The sequence below is a fragment of the Anthonomus grandis genome, chromosome 10 (assembly GCF_022605725.1).
Source record: "Anthonomus grandis grandis chromosome 10, icAntGran1.3, whole genome shotgun sequence".
Lineage (NCBI taxonomy): Eukaryota > Metazoa > Arthropoda > Insecta > Coleoptera > Curculionidae > Anthonomus > Anthonomus grandis.
The window spans coordinates 12062452-12076814 of record NC_065555.1 but is presented as its reverse complement, the minus strand read 5'-3'; the positions used below and the strand labels follow the sequence as shown (position 1 = coordinate 12076814).

Below are 14363 nucleotides of genomic sequence, written 5' to 3'. Positions count from 1 at the left end.
CAAATAAAATTCAAGCAATAAACAAATTGTCAACAAGCACTGCCAACTACTATTTTTTATTTTATACATAGTTACCTTTTTAATACCAAATGATGGTTTACTTAAAACTTAAAAATAATTTTTCTTGAAACCGGAGGTTTCTACAAGAGTACCTTTTTTATATAAAAAATTTTGTTTTTTTTTTTTTAATTCTATTATCCAAATAATTAAAAAGTAACTAGAAAAAAAGTTATGACATTTTTATCTTTGCTGACCACTAATTTTAAATGATCCTGAATATATTTTAGCAAAAAATGTGATAAAATAAGTAAGTAACAATAACAGTGGTATACGATAAAAATTTCGAAAAATAACGACCAGGCGTTTCGCAAATATTACTAAAAAACCATCTTTAATAGGAGTTATAAGACACCCTGTAACATGAAAACAATTCACTTTTGAAGATTCCTGTATATGAAGCTTTTGTCTTATTTCTAGACAAAGATGCTGCTGGTAAAATATTGCGATGTAGTTTCGGGACACCCTGTGTAACCATCACTCTTTCATCAGTCATGGGCAAGATTCTAAAGATTCTGTTTCTTTAGAAATATAATAAAAAAATTCAGCGATGAGATCACTAAAAAACGCATAATTAAAAGAACCATTTAATTTAATTTAGGGAAAAACCTCATCCCAAATGTCTTTTGACCTGAAGTTAAATAAAATATCTAACGGAAGTTACTTTAAATCTTTGGGAGTTACAATAGCAGCAAATAGCAACATGATAGATACAAAATACAAAATGGAAAGCGCTGTTATTTTGCACAACAGAAAATAATGAAGGTTAAAACAGTTTTTCAAAGAACAAAAATAAGTAGCTACTACATTAATATCATGTAAACGTGAACCAGGAAAAAACAAAATTAAATTCGACTAAGAATAGTGGAAAGAAAACTTCTTCGGACTATATATGGGATGAATCAGAAACAACAGAGAACTAGAAAATATATTGCGTCAACTAGATATTGGTAAAACGGTTAAAGCTAAAAGATTAAAATAGGTCAGATACAATAAACGAACAAATAAAAAACAAGTAGTGAAATTAATATAAGAACAGAATCCAACTGGCAGAAGATTACACTGGAAGGATAACCTCTCGGCAGATTTTAGAACCCTAAATATCGTGAATGTTGAACAACGTATGATGGACAAAAACCAATGTTAATAAATTGTAAAGTAATTCGATCAGACTGGTTATGATAACTGGTCAAAAGATTTCTTAATCTTGTCAGACTATAGAATGAACTAAAACATATAACACCATAGTATGATCATAACCATCAAAAATATTCGTTTCCTGATCGTTTAGTGACCAAATTCAGGTCACCATACGACAAACCACAACTCTAGTAATCAATTAGTACCCTTGAGCCGTACCAAATAGACGTAATCAGTTATTATTAAGCTAACCTACTTAAAAATAAAAATTCCCTGCCGCCACGTAATCCTGGCGACCGACATGGCGTCAGGTGTGTGACAGTGACCAAGAACTCCAAAAGGTTCCCCTCTCCCCCCTCTTGCATCGTGGTACCGCGAGGAGGGTCAACGTACCGGCAATGGACAGTCGAATGGTACCGTTATTAAATTGCTGCCGCCGATGTTGCTTCTTGGCCATTGTCGATTTGCGATTTTGTGCGCGAATATTCTATAAGAGTTTTAATGAAAATATTATTTTTTATTTAAAATTGTTATGTGCGTTTTGTAGTTAGGATAAGAAGGTCGTACCAAATTGTTTATTTTGTAGTTGCTGGATGCCCATATTCACATGGAAACATTCTTTCTTATAAGATTGTATTGCTGAAGTAGTTCTAAGTAGAGCGTTTGGAGGTTAAATAACATTGCAAAGAAAGGATCTATACTAGATCTGCAATCGAGTAAATGTATTAGCCTATAAAGATCCTTAATATTATATTATAAATGCAAGGTTTTCTGTAAATATAACTGTTTTAAAGTTATTGAAGAGTTTTTAAAAAGCTGCAAAGATCTTGATACTGTCAAAGGCTTTTCAACGATCTATATATTTAAAAAACTCATTTATCGATTTTATGGGTTTTAGTTTCTTATAAAAACCTATGAGTTTAGTGGTTCTTAACCAAAAAGGTCTCAACAAGTTTCATTTTAAATGTAACTGTTTTGTTATTGGAAGTTTTTAACTGGCTTTAAAAAGTCTTGATACTGTCAAGGCGTTCTCACTTATCTAGATATTTTGAAAATTCATTAAAAGTCAATATTTCTATTGTATGTTAGTGTAATCTAACCAGTCTGAAAATGGCTTTAGACTCAGTCTGGGTAGACTAGCCAATGCTATACTCTAACCACTAGCTGACAATCCAACCATAGTAAAATTAGTAATTTAAAGTAGAAAATTCAGCAAACCATGGGTGCTTTTAGCCACCTAAATCAATAAATCTGACCATGACTAAATGGTAAATTAACTGATATGACTTAAAGGACCAACCAACACTATATTCCTATCAACAGTTGATATCGGAGTCAACTGCAGTCAAAATTACTTCTCTGTAGTTGAAGATTTGGCAAACCAACATTATTTTAACGTAATTTACTTTAAATTCACTCTAATCAACAAATCTGACCATGGTTAAATGAATAATGTTAAATTGACGACACCAGTTAACATTATATTCTAATGACCAGATGAGTTGGAACAATCTGTCGTTAAAATTAGTTATCCATTGTCAAAGATTTCGTAAGACAAAGACATCTTCAGCTAAGTATATCAGGTAAATATGCTATTACTAGAATAATTTTTTATTCTGTAGGTTTTGTCTTGGGTCATTTTTAACTACTTCCAACATATGTTTATTTTTAATTAAAGTGTCAATGTTTATAAACTTAAAGAAGGTTAACGAAACTGTCAAAACTGAAATAATAATACCAAAAAATATGTCTAAACGTGAATTCTGTTATCCAGAGAAGTGCAATCGGACCAAATGCTTTAAATGTAAAGAAAAAAATAATTGTGATTCAAGCACCTTAAGATTTGTTAAAAACCCAAGTGAGCAGCCATCAACAGCAAATGATTCCAAAGCTCATAACACCTGGGAATCGAAAAATGAAAATGAGGAAAATTTGATTATGCATAATAATAATGTTGGAGTTCAAACTGTAAATCCTGATCAAAAAATAGATATAAACGAGGAATGCGTAAAACAGGTTGATACAAAAAATCAAAATACTACAAAAGGAAAGCAAACTAAGTCACCACTTTTTAAGAAAAATTCCAAAGTTAATTCTATTAGTGAGAAGCCCGAAGATAAGCAAATAAAATCAAAAGAAGAAGATACAGATTTAGTTCAAACTATCTGTCCCAATCAAGCTAGTAATATATACAAAGAGGAATCTCTAAGACACGTCGATAAGAAAAATCAAAACATTGAAAAAGAAAAGGGTAAGTCAACATTTTTTAAAAAAAGTCCTAAACGTAATTCCTCAAATGAAGAATCCAAAAATATACAGGCAACTAATGCAAAAAATGAGGAAGATAAATTTGGAAATGCAGATTTAGATAATTCTGAGATAAATAAGCAAACTTTATGTACAACTTGTAATAAATTAGAAGAGGATAAATTTAGAAACAACAATATAGCAAATGACTCCCAAAATTCGTCCAGCAAAAACATTAATAGAAGAAAGTTAAAAGGTTCAACTGAGATGAAATATATGGAACAGCCAAATTGTTCTGATGAAAATAAGAGCTTGTCAGCCCGATCTGTTAACTTTAACCAAGAAATTGATAATAAATCTATGCCAGATGATAAAACGAATAATAAAGTTACAAAAGAAAAGCAAAATAAATCATCGTTTTTTAAAAGAAGTGTCAAAGCTGATAAGTCTGACATGCTGAATAATTCAAATGATTCTAAATCTGCCAAATACGATAAAACAGAACCAACTAAACTAAAAGAAGAACACGAGTTAAGCAATGCAGATTTTTTATTTGACATAAACAATTCCCAGATACTTAACTCGACCTTAAAAGAAAACTCAAATGAGAACGTACAGGAAAGTAAAGATTGCGCAGATATTTGCAAAAATTCCTCAAGTATAAAAAATAGTAAATCAGAAGATGGTACCGAGTCTTCATTATCTTCTAAAACAAAAAGTCAACCAAGTCATAATCAAAAAATGATGACTTCAGATAAGCTTGGAGAAAAGCGTAAAAAAAGAACATTCGATGATACTTCTGAAACTTGTAGATATAGTACTTGTAATAATTCAAGTGATTTGAATACATCAAAAATAGACAAGAAGGCCATTTTACAACATCTTAGTTCCTTTTTGATAACTTCATTTGACAATACTAAAAACGTAAGCGAAAGTGATTTTTCATCTTCAGATTTGGAATTAAAGAAAGATTTTAAGAAAAAATCTCATTATCCAGAAAAATCTTTTGAATCTTCCACTACATCCAAGAAAACCGCACATTTAACTCCAAAAAAATCCTGCTGCTCTTCACCTAGATGTACCACAAGGGATTCAGAAAAAATACTGACGATCCATTCAGCTTTTACTGAGCATGAAAGCGATTCCTCATCAGACTATTCCAGCTATGACGAAGATGATCCCCGTATTATAACCTTCAGAGCCAAATTTGCCAAGATTAAAATTAACCTCGAAAAATTATGGAAGCATATGAATAATGGAAACTTTAGAGTAGTTTATGGCCCATCATTCGATGAGTCGTTAATTTCAGTGATAGAGAATTTTTATGATTTCTTAAGGCGTTTCGGACTTTTAAGATAGTGTTATTTATTTGGATATCTAGAGCATATGTTATAACTCATATAAGAGTAGAGGTTAAATCTTAATAAAGCTTATAGTAAATATTATTTGTAGTGGAGGGCTTTAAAAGGTATTGACAGATAATTTTGAATAATAATGTTAGCGTATTTTTAGGTTAGCATATAGCCATTAAACGAATATTATATTTTCCTGTATAATTTGTATAATTACAATTAAAAAAAAACATCATTTTAGGAAAATTCTTTACATACTTTTTTTGATACAAAAATGAATTTTTTCTTCACATTTCCTTTATCATCAATTCATTTCTAAGCTATGGCCTGAATCTTCTGAAACGAAGTAATTGATATGATAATAGTAATTGATAGGTTGTAGTAATTTTGATAGGTTGTAGTAATATGATAATAGTAATTGATAGTAATTGATTTGTAGTAAATTTAACTCTCAAAAATATATGTCTCTCTGTCCAATATATTTAAATCAAGCTTTATAATCTAAACCTCTTGGTATTTAATTTTCCAGTAGAACTCCACTATGAACCAGTACAGGAAGGAGATTCACCACTGATCAGGAGAACAATTTTTTATGTTTTAAATATTGTTCAAGTTAATTTAATATTTATATTACAGTAATTAACTAGAAACTGCAAATACGTCCTGAATGAGGTCAAGTAATTCAGAATCCTAACCTAAGTCGTCACTACATTTACTTTTATCTAGATTGAACTCATTGTGCTGAGCTCTATTAGGGAGACCGGGGACAATTGAAACAATTTCCAAATATTTATTTTTTTCTTTTAGACAAAATCATATTTACAGCCAAAAATTTTTTACAAAGACATTTATTAATTTCTTGTATATTTTAAATCAGGTTATATTACTTATTATATAATGCCTGTAAGATATTAAAGGAAACACATAGCCTTGTATATTGTTTCAAGTGTCCCGGAGACGGGACAGTTTAAACACATACCAGGGACAGTTGAAACACCATTAAGAAAAAACAAAATATTTATTTTAATACTGAAATAATATTTAATGTAGAAATACGAAGAAAAAAACATTGATACATATAATTTTTACACTTAAATAAAACCAAATTTTTTATTCAAAAGTTTTAAACAACATAATAATTATCCTAATGCTGAAATAAAGATAAATTAGCAAAGTAGAATATTTATTCTGACATGCAGTTATGACAGATATACAAACCTTCTTAACGAGTGCATTCTACATGTGACCATTTTCCCCTGAACGGCTATTTCTATACGATTCCAAACATACTAGACAAAAACAGTCTTCATTGTCACTGCTGCCATCGTCCTGACTATTCTGTTGACGAGTTTTCTTGAACACTGGTGTTTTTGATGTATTTTTTGGATCACCAAATTTTTTTTCACTTTCTTAATTTTTTTTGCTTCATATTCTTGTTGAATAGCATCTTTTTCTGGTGTGTCCGTATAAATGGTGGATTTTCTACTTTTGCGTTTCCCTGTAGTTTTCCGAGGAAGAGCTTTCGGTAACGGCCTTATTAGCTTAGGTGAAAACACATCCAAAGAGAGGTTAGAGGCTGACTGGACACTTGTAGATGCAACTGGAGGCGGGGTGCTTGGTGGCTCTAATGCAACAGTTCTGTTCGTTGACGCTCTTGGAGAGTTAGTATTTACTAATTTTGGAACAGAATCAGTGCTGCTTAAATCTTTATTCTCTCTTGAACCTACTGCATATACTTCTTGGGGGATATTTACCTGCAAATTTTCGGGAGCAGGTCTGTCAGTTGCATATGATGGAGCAAAATCTAAAGCCGTAAAAATATCTCGATTAAACGACCATATACCAGTGCACTGGAATCTAGCAACAATATTAGATTATGTTAAAACCATAGAGAGACTCTGTTTAACGATGCTGGGGATGTCATAAATTGTCATCGTTTTGCCTGGGTTCTTTCTCATCCAAGAATCGCAAGTTGAATTTACAGCTTTTTTAAATGGACCATAAGTCGATCGATCCAAAGGTTGTAGTTTATGTGAATAGTGTGGGGGAAATAAAAGGACAACAATGCCGTTTTCTTTGCAAAAGTCCAAGCATGGTATGCTTACATGAGATTGATGGTTATCTATTAAAAGCAAAACATTATTTTCAACTGAACTGTTGGTATGTTTTTGAAAGTGTCTTAAGTATAGCAAGAATTTATTTTTGCACTTTTTGCATCCATCCACAAGCATTTCCTGCTCCAATGCACCCAGGTGGACCGTCACGAATGAAATGATCCTGATATCTTAATCTTGAAAAGATAAAGATTGGTGGGATGCTATTTCCAATTGCATTTACCGATATTGCCACTGTAACCAAAGTGCCACGTTCTCCTGATGTAAGTACCTCTACCTGTTTGCGTCCCTTTTCTGCTACGATTTTAGCAGGTTTTTGTACCGTCGTAACACCGGTTTCGTCTATATTATAAATGTCCTTCGCTTGGAATTTATATCTGTCTATTACCGTGGCAAGATTGTCAAAGAAAAATTGTACATTTGTTGGGTTAAAACTGGTCGCTCTTGAAAGGCTTGTAGCCTGGAGACAACGGATTGATAGTTCAGGATTACGGTTCATAAACCCGGAAAACCAATCTTCTCCTGCCAATGAGTTTTTAGTCCATGTATTCGTCATATTCAATGAATATTTTACGGCTATTTGGTAGGCCAGTTTACGTATTTCTTTTGGCGTTAGATCGTAAAATATTTGAGATGCCTTTATTATGTATTATGGATTTTTCCTGCTCAACGTTAAATACTCGTCGTACGCACCTATATCCCATTGTTATAGTTTCAGTGGACCCTTGTTCAATAGATTCTTTCTTTTTCTTAATAAATCCACCTAATATAACATGATTTAGTTCAAACAAATCTGCCGCAGACCTTACGGATGCTCCATTTTCAATAACCTCCCTATACGCATTTTCGTAAACCAAGTTGGATTTGGTACCTTTATTTGTTTTCCTGACCCTTTCATGTGGCATTCTATAACAAAATAATAGCCCTCAGAGAGTTTGTTGTTACAATCAGTTAATCAGTTTACGCAAAAATAATACCAAAAGCCTTCTATAAATTATGTTTCAACCGTCCCCGTAAAATTATTTACATCTTGTTTCAATTGTCCCCTTCAGGTTTTTTTTTGGCAAAATATTATTTTTCTTTAAACTCTTTAATTAAAACTAACAAGTTTAGGCTGCTAAACCTAAGCAAAAACATAAAAAAAATGATTAAAACAAAAAAGTGGTGTACTTACACTTAAATTTCTTGTTTCCACACTTTTTAGATGAAACGTAAAAATTACTTTGTTGACGTAAAATATGAGAGCCGAGCGCAAACACACCCACTTTGCTTAACCGCTAATTTCAGACTCTCGAGCAGAAATGTGGAATTAGTCAAACGTTGTGAGGCTGCGTAAACGAGTTTTTATCTTCACATCTAAAAAAAATGGCGACTGTTTCAACCATCCCCTGTTTCAATGGTCCCCGGTCTCCCCTACCTGACTTCTGGGATCCACATTTTCTTCTATACAGAAACTTGAGACTCTACTAGTTTCTACGTTTGGGGTTCGCTTTTTTTGAAGATTTTTAATGACGGGTCTCTAAACTTTGAGCCAGTGTTGAGAAACATCTAAATTGTAGATATACGTGATTCATCACATGAGCAGAAGAAAACTTCTATCCTACAATGATCTATATTAATAATGATGAAACATGATATAGTTAAATATATTGGTAATTTATGACATGAATTGAACTTTAATAATTATTACCATTTTTGTACCATATGGCAACAAGGCTAGAATGTTCAATGTGCGAGAACTGATGACTATTTTGAATTTTTGTAAGGACTACTTGTACACTTCGCGATGTTGATGCAACAATACTCCTAGTTTACACATTAATTGAAAGATTGCTTATTTTCTTTATTTAGAACGTTACAATACAATTGTCATTACAACTTAAAACTGTTACTCTAAATTACATATTTAAGCAATTGGCACTTTTCTTCATTCTTGTTTTTTTCTCAGTTAATCCCTTATCCTTAGGCTGGCATACGCTATCAGAAACGATTTTTCTTTCACCGATCAAAGATTTATTGACAGAAGTGTCCGTTTTCGTTTTCCCAATGCCGTGGTTCTGGTTTAATAATTCTTCTTGTATTTTGTAGGATCGTAATACCATATTAAGGATATTAATTATACTGATGTAATCTTGCTTACCAATAGAGATCTTACTATTATCATTAGGATCTTTTTTACAACTATCTGAAAAACAATCTCCTATCTTAAGATTTTGGGTAGGTTCAGGAGACTTAATGCTTTTCTTGCCCTCGTTGTCTTTTTCTCGTTCAGCATCAAGAAGGAGGTAAATATATTTATTTAAAGCATCTCTGTTTTCTTCAGTAATTTCTTGAGCAAATGACAATTTTCGATGCTGATAATTTAACGCAGAACATAAACTGTCAATGTCCACGTAGTCTTCTAAATGTTTTAACCTTTCTTGAATTTTTTCGTTTTGTTTATAATCACTTGCGGGTAGTGAATTCTTATCAATTTCATAAATCATAGAAGAAAGCTCTTCAAGCGAACTAGTTTCACGGGGCTTCAAGTTAGCTGTATCAAGAGTAAAAGTACTATTTTCCTCAACGTTAGTAATACAATCCAATCCGGCGCAGCTTTTTATATTTTTTACACATAATTTTAGTTTAAGTAGCTTTCTTAAGGCAACTATTTTACTTTCTATGATATCCAACATAGATGCGATTAAAATTTCAATATCTGTTTCCATTGCTTCCGTATATCTTTCAAAGTTTTTGCTTACTGTTTTTACCGTTTGCCTAAATTCTTTTGAAGTCATTTTGTCGCTTTGTTGTTTAAATCACTAAAAATTTTGATATTATCGAAAGAAAATGAAGAGGACGGATGAATTATGTCATTGTTTAAATGACTTTGACAAGACTGTCTGACATTGAAATAAGTACAGGTGGGCATTATTGGAAAGGTATTAATAAGTAAGAAAAGAGTATAAATCAGTGAGTAAGTTCGTAAGTATTTTAATAATTATTAAAAAAAAAAGGATAATTTAGGTCTGGATACTGAAAAAATTGATAATTTTTAAATATAGGATGTTAAAACTTTAATATCGATACTACTTCTAGAGGATATCTAGCTGATAAACCACATTTATCTTAAAGCTTTATAACGAGTCTTGTACCGCAAAGGTTTCTGTAATTTATTTAAATACAGGGTGTCAATTTGAAAACTTCCCACCCCTATTATCTCGAAACGGGTTAGGTTTTTATAAAATCGCTAGGACACGTCGATTTTATTATCGAGGGGGAACAATTTTTATGCAGAAATCACTTCGCCTCTTTCAACCCCCTACCCCCCAGAACCTCCCTCTCAAAAATCTTAAATGGCAATAGGGGTTGAGTGATACCTCATTTGAAAGAACTTTTTATTCTCTACATTTTGGCACCTTATTTTTTAAATTTGAGTGCTGCGTTGCCAAGTTAGGGTTATTTAAACATTGTTAAATTACTTATCATTAAACATTATTCCTGTAAGTGTTTTAATTACGTTAAAGCTATGATTTGCATTGAAATATGTTATTTAGGTTAATATTATTTTTACTAAACATTTGCATAGCCGTTACAATTATGGTCTTTACAAAAACACGCCTAAAATTTATTTTATTAACACATCTACTTTAAGAGGTGTTCAAAGTGTTCTCCATTGTTCTCCAAACAAAAATAAAGTCTATTCTCAAATTCTTCCCAAACATTCTGAAATACCTCTTCTGGAATAGCCCTACTTGCCTCTGTAATTCTTCTTTTTAAATCTTCGATATCATCAGGCTGAGTTTTGTAAACGACCGATTTTATGTGCCCCCATAAAAAAAAATCTAACAGCGTTAAGTCTGGTGACCTAGCAGGCCATTCTATCGGTCCCCTTCTACCAATCCATTGGTTAGGGAATCTGTTATTCAACCACTCCCGCACTGGCCGAAAATAATGCGGCGTAGCTCCATCTTGCTGAAAGTGTGGTTCGTTTTCTTGCAAAATGTTACCAACTTGATTTTCCAGTTCAGTTGTTATCAAAGGATCAATTACATCTTCAAGTAGGTGTAAGTAGAGCTCTCCAGTTAAGTTTTGTTCAATAAACAACGGTCCTATAACAGCATTTCCAAGAATACCGGCCCAAACATTAATTTTTTGTGGCCGCTGTGTAGCACCCTCTCTGAAAATGTGGGGATTATCCTCACTCCAGTATCGACAATTCTGTCTATTGACATGGCCGTTTAGGAAAAAGGTACATTCATCACTGAAGCAAATGTTGCTTACCACAATTGCACGAGTGTTTATTAAGTTGGACATAATTTCGCAAAACTCTATTCTCCTATCAAAATCGTCCTCATGAAGTTCCTGTAAAATTTGCATCTTGTACGGATGATATTTATGTAACTGTAATGCTCGTCGTACAGTTTCATGTGACATTCCAGTTAGACGTGCTACTGTACGGAGAGAATTGGTGGGTTCTGCAACGAATGTTCCCAAAATCTCTACTTGAGCATCTTCGTTTAAAACACGCCGACTTGCCCTTTTTTTGTTTCCAACTGAACCCGTTTCATTAAATTTAGCTACTACGTCCAAAATGTATCTGTGACTTACATTACAATTAGGATTTCTATTATTAAAAACTTCTGCCGTTCTTCTTGCGCATCTTCCTTGCTCGCCATAAATAAAAATCATTTCAATTCTTTGCCTAAGCGTGTATACCATAGTAACTAACAATAACACACAAATTATCGAAATAAATTTTAACTGATTTAAATACCTAGTGACATTGACTGGTAGGAAAGTTCACTAAATACTATTTTAAATTTCGGATCATATCATCGAACTGTATTGAGACGAATTCCATTGCAAACGAAAATAAACAAAAAAGAAAAAAAATAAAATGTTTATCTTTCATGACCAAAAGAATTTGTCGGATTGATAAACACTTTCAGTGAGAAATGCACCGGTTCGCTTTATGGTCAAACACGTTGCAATAGAAATCATAGCTTCAACGTATTTAAAACACTTACAGGAATAATGTTTAATAATAAGTAATTTAACAATGTTTAAATAACCCTAACTTGGCAACGCAGCACTCAAATTTAAAAAATAAGGTGCCAAAATGTAGAGAATAAAAAGTTCTTTCAAATGAGGTATCACTCAACCCCTATTGCCATTTAAGATTTTTGAGAGGGAGGTTCTGGGGGGTAGGGGGTTGAAAGAGGCGAAGTGATTTCTGCATAAAAATTGTTCCCCCTTGATAATAAAATCGACGTGTCCTAGCGATTTTATAAAAACCTAACCCGTTTCGAGATAATAGGGGTGGGAAGTTTTCAAATTGACACCCTGTATATATATATCAACTTTTGGGGAATCGTACAAACGAATAATAATAGGCGATTTTAATTTGCCAAATTTCATCAATTCGTCATTTATGGTAATGCAAATGATTAACCTTTATCTGTTGTAAGATATTTGCAATTTTTAGACATTAAACAAATTAAATGAATATGAAATGCAAATAATCTCATATTTGATTTAATTTTGGCTAGTACTAATTTATTGTCTTGTAAGGCCGAAAATGCCATAGATGGAACTGTTCGAAGATCCACACTATCCGCCCTTATTGGCATTCTTTATTTTTCAAACACTTTGAAAAAAATTCTTATAATGACAACTAATATTTAAAAATTCAGATAAGAAATCAATTTAATAATGATATTTTTCTTCAAGAGTAAATGGGTTGGAAGATAAATAAAACTAGTTTTTTAATTTATCAACGTTTCTGTAAATATACTAAAATCTGGCGGTTTTCTACATAAGAAAAAAAGAAATGAACAAAGAAAAACAAACTTATTGTAATAATAATATAATTATAATATAAATACAAATATACAAGTATATTTTTAAAATTTTCATAATTTATTTTGAATTAAAATGTAAACAAAAAATGCTATCATTGATTGAAGATATAAGGGGTTATATAGTAATATAACTTAGATTACAAACAATAACAAATTTATTTATTAAATTTTCTCTCTGTGAATCTAATAAATTAAGCCAGAAATTTTGCCAAAGGATCCGGGCCATCACTAAGAAATAAATTGATGATATTATAAAAAAATTATAAAAAAGTGAACTTTTATTCCTATATAGTCATACTGGTCCAAAGTATCATAGAGAATAGTCGCAAGATCAAATTTTTACATGTAATTTGATAAATAGTGAAAGAAAATCCCTATTTTTATATAGCTTATCTTATTTCAAAGTATCATTAAGAATTAAACTAACACGATATCTTGAATGCAATTTCATTAACTTAGCTATATTCGTCATTAGTATAAGAGTGGATAGATACAGAGAAATTCATGGACAGACAAGATTAACAGATACGATAAAAGGAATTGCAGAACTCAAGTGGAAACCTGTCAAAAGCATTAGAAGTAGACAAAAGTAAGTGGATATCCACCATAACCAATTTGCCTGATTAAATGAAGAGGAGCGTTAATAAGCAGGATATAGAGACATCTTTGTTTATATTCTTTAGTAATATAATAAAAAATATGTCTAAGATTCAGACAGCAATTAAAACGCACTTTTATAAAAAAAAGTGAAAAAGTTCATGTTTAAATCACCATCTCAGTCTAAGATATCAAAATGAATGATCCTAAAATAACGTTAATTCAATGTAGTTTGATGAAGTGCGCCAAAAAATCGTAATTTTCATAAGTTCGAAGCCGTTATTTAGAAATGAATTTAAAAGGGCTTTTGTTTATATAGATGGTCTAATGGACCCGTCATGCTTCATTAAGGGTTACCAAAAACGAATAGCCTTGGACAAGCCAATCTGCTTAAGTGTTCTGTAGCTCTCTATGTCCATGATACTAATTTCGTGGTAAGGTGTATGACAACATATAAACTTTGTAAGTGACTGGCTTAGGGCATAAATTCTTAAGTTAAATCTAAATAAAGCTGCAAATATGATTTTCGCATTAAAACAAACTGACTCTTTAAACAATCCAAGACAAAATAAATTTTCTAAGAATAAATGTGGACCAATTAAATTTTGAAAAACATATTAGTCTTGTCAAAAGGTTGCATCTAGTGTATTTCTTTTAAGAATTTTAGCTTAGGGAGTTGAAGACAGGGTCGTATTTGTAACTGACGACTTACTTATCTGAGGCCATTTTGTTGCTTTAGGCCATAGTTTGCTTTAAGGAGAGTAATGCGAGTTATTGCTGTAGCTTATATGCAAAACATGTGTTTTGCTGCTTTGAGATACCTTCCTTCACAGCATATTTATGAATAATTTTTGATTGCTGTTAAAAATAAGAATCAATATAGGACTGTTGAGGAGACCCCACGATTACCTCACTAGAAGAGGAACTGCTCGTTGTGTGCTATTGCAAAAAACCTCTGCAATGTAATACTCCACTATGTTCCTACCGTTACAAATAGATTACCAAGAGAAATA

At 31.9% G+C, this 14363-nt stretch overlaps 1 protein-coding gene across 2 annotated transcripts; it reads right to left on the bottom strand.

Annotated features, from left to right (window-relative positions):
* Positions 1-10884: 10884 nt before the first annotated feature.
* On the bottom strand, positions 10885-11780 carry LOC126741463 (uncharacterized). 2 transcript variants are annotated; one of them, XM_050447878.1, is made up of 3 exons: positions 11312-11780; positions 11174-11254; positions 10885-11069 (listed from the first exon to the last, which is right to left on the bottom strand). In XM_050447878.1, the coding sequence occupies exons 1-3, from the start codon at positions 11609-11611 to the stop codon at positions 11037-11039; spliced, it is 414 nt and encodes a 137-aa protein (XP_050303835.1). In that variant the 5' UTR covers positions 11612-11780; the 3' UTR covers positions 10885-11036. The 2 variants fall into 2 exon arrangements, with proteins under 2 accessions (XP_050303835.1, XP_050303833.1); XM_050447876.1 differs by having other exon boundaries at positions 11174-11780.
* Between the last annotated feature and the right edge of the window lie 2583 nt (positions 11781-14363).

What these genes read in the sequence shown, in the direction of transcription:
- LOC126741463 (XM_050447876.1), bottom strand. Translation starts at nt 11,611, where the DNA reads ATGGTATACACGCTTAGGCAAAGAATTGAAATGATTTTTATTTATGGC. An exon ending in TAAACACTCGTGCAATTGTG is followed by an intron (nt 11,070 to 11,173) that starts GTAAGCAACATT and finishes CCACATTTTCAG; the next exon opens with AGAGGGTGCTACACAGCGGC.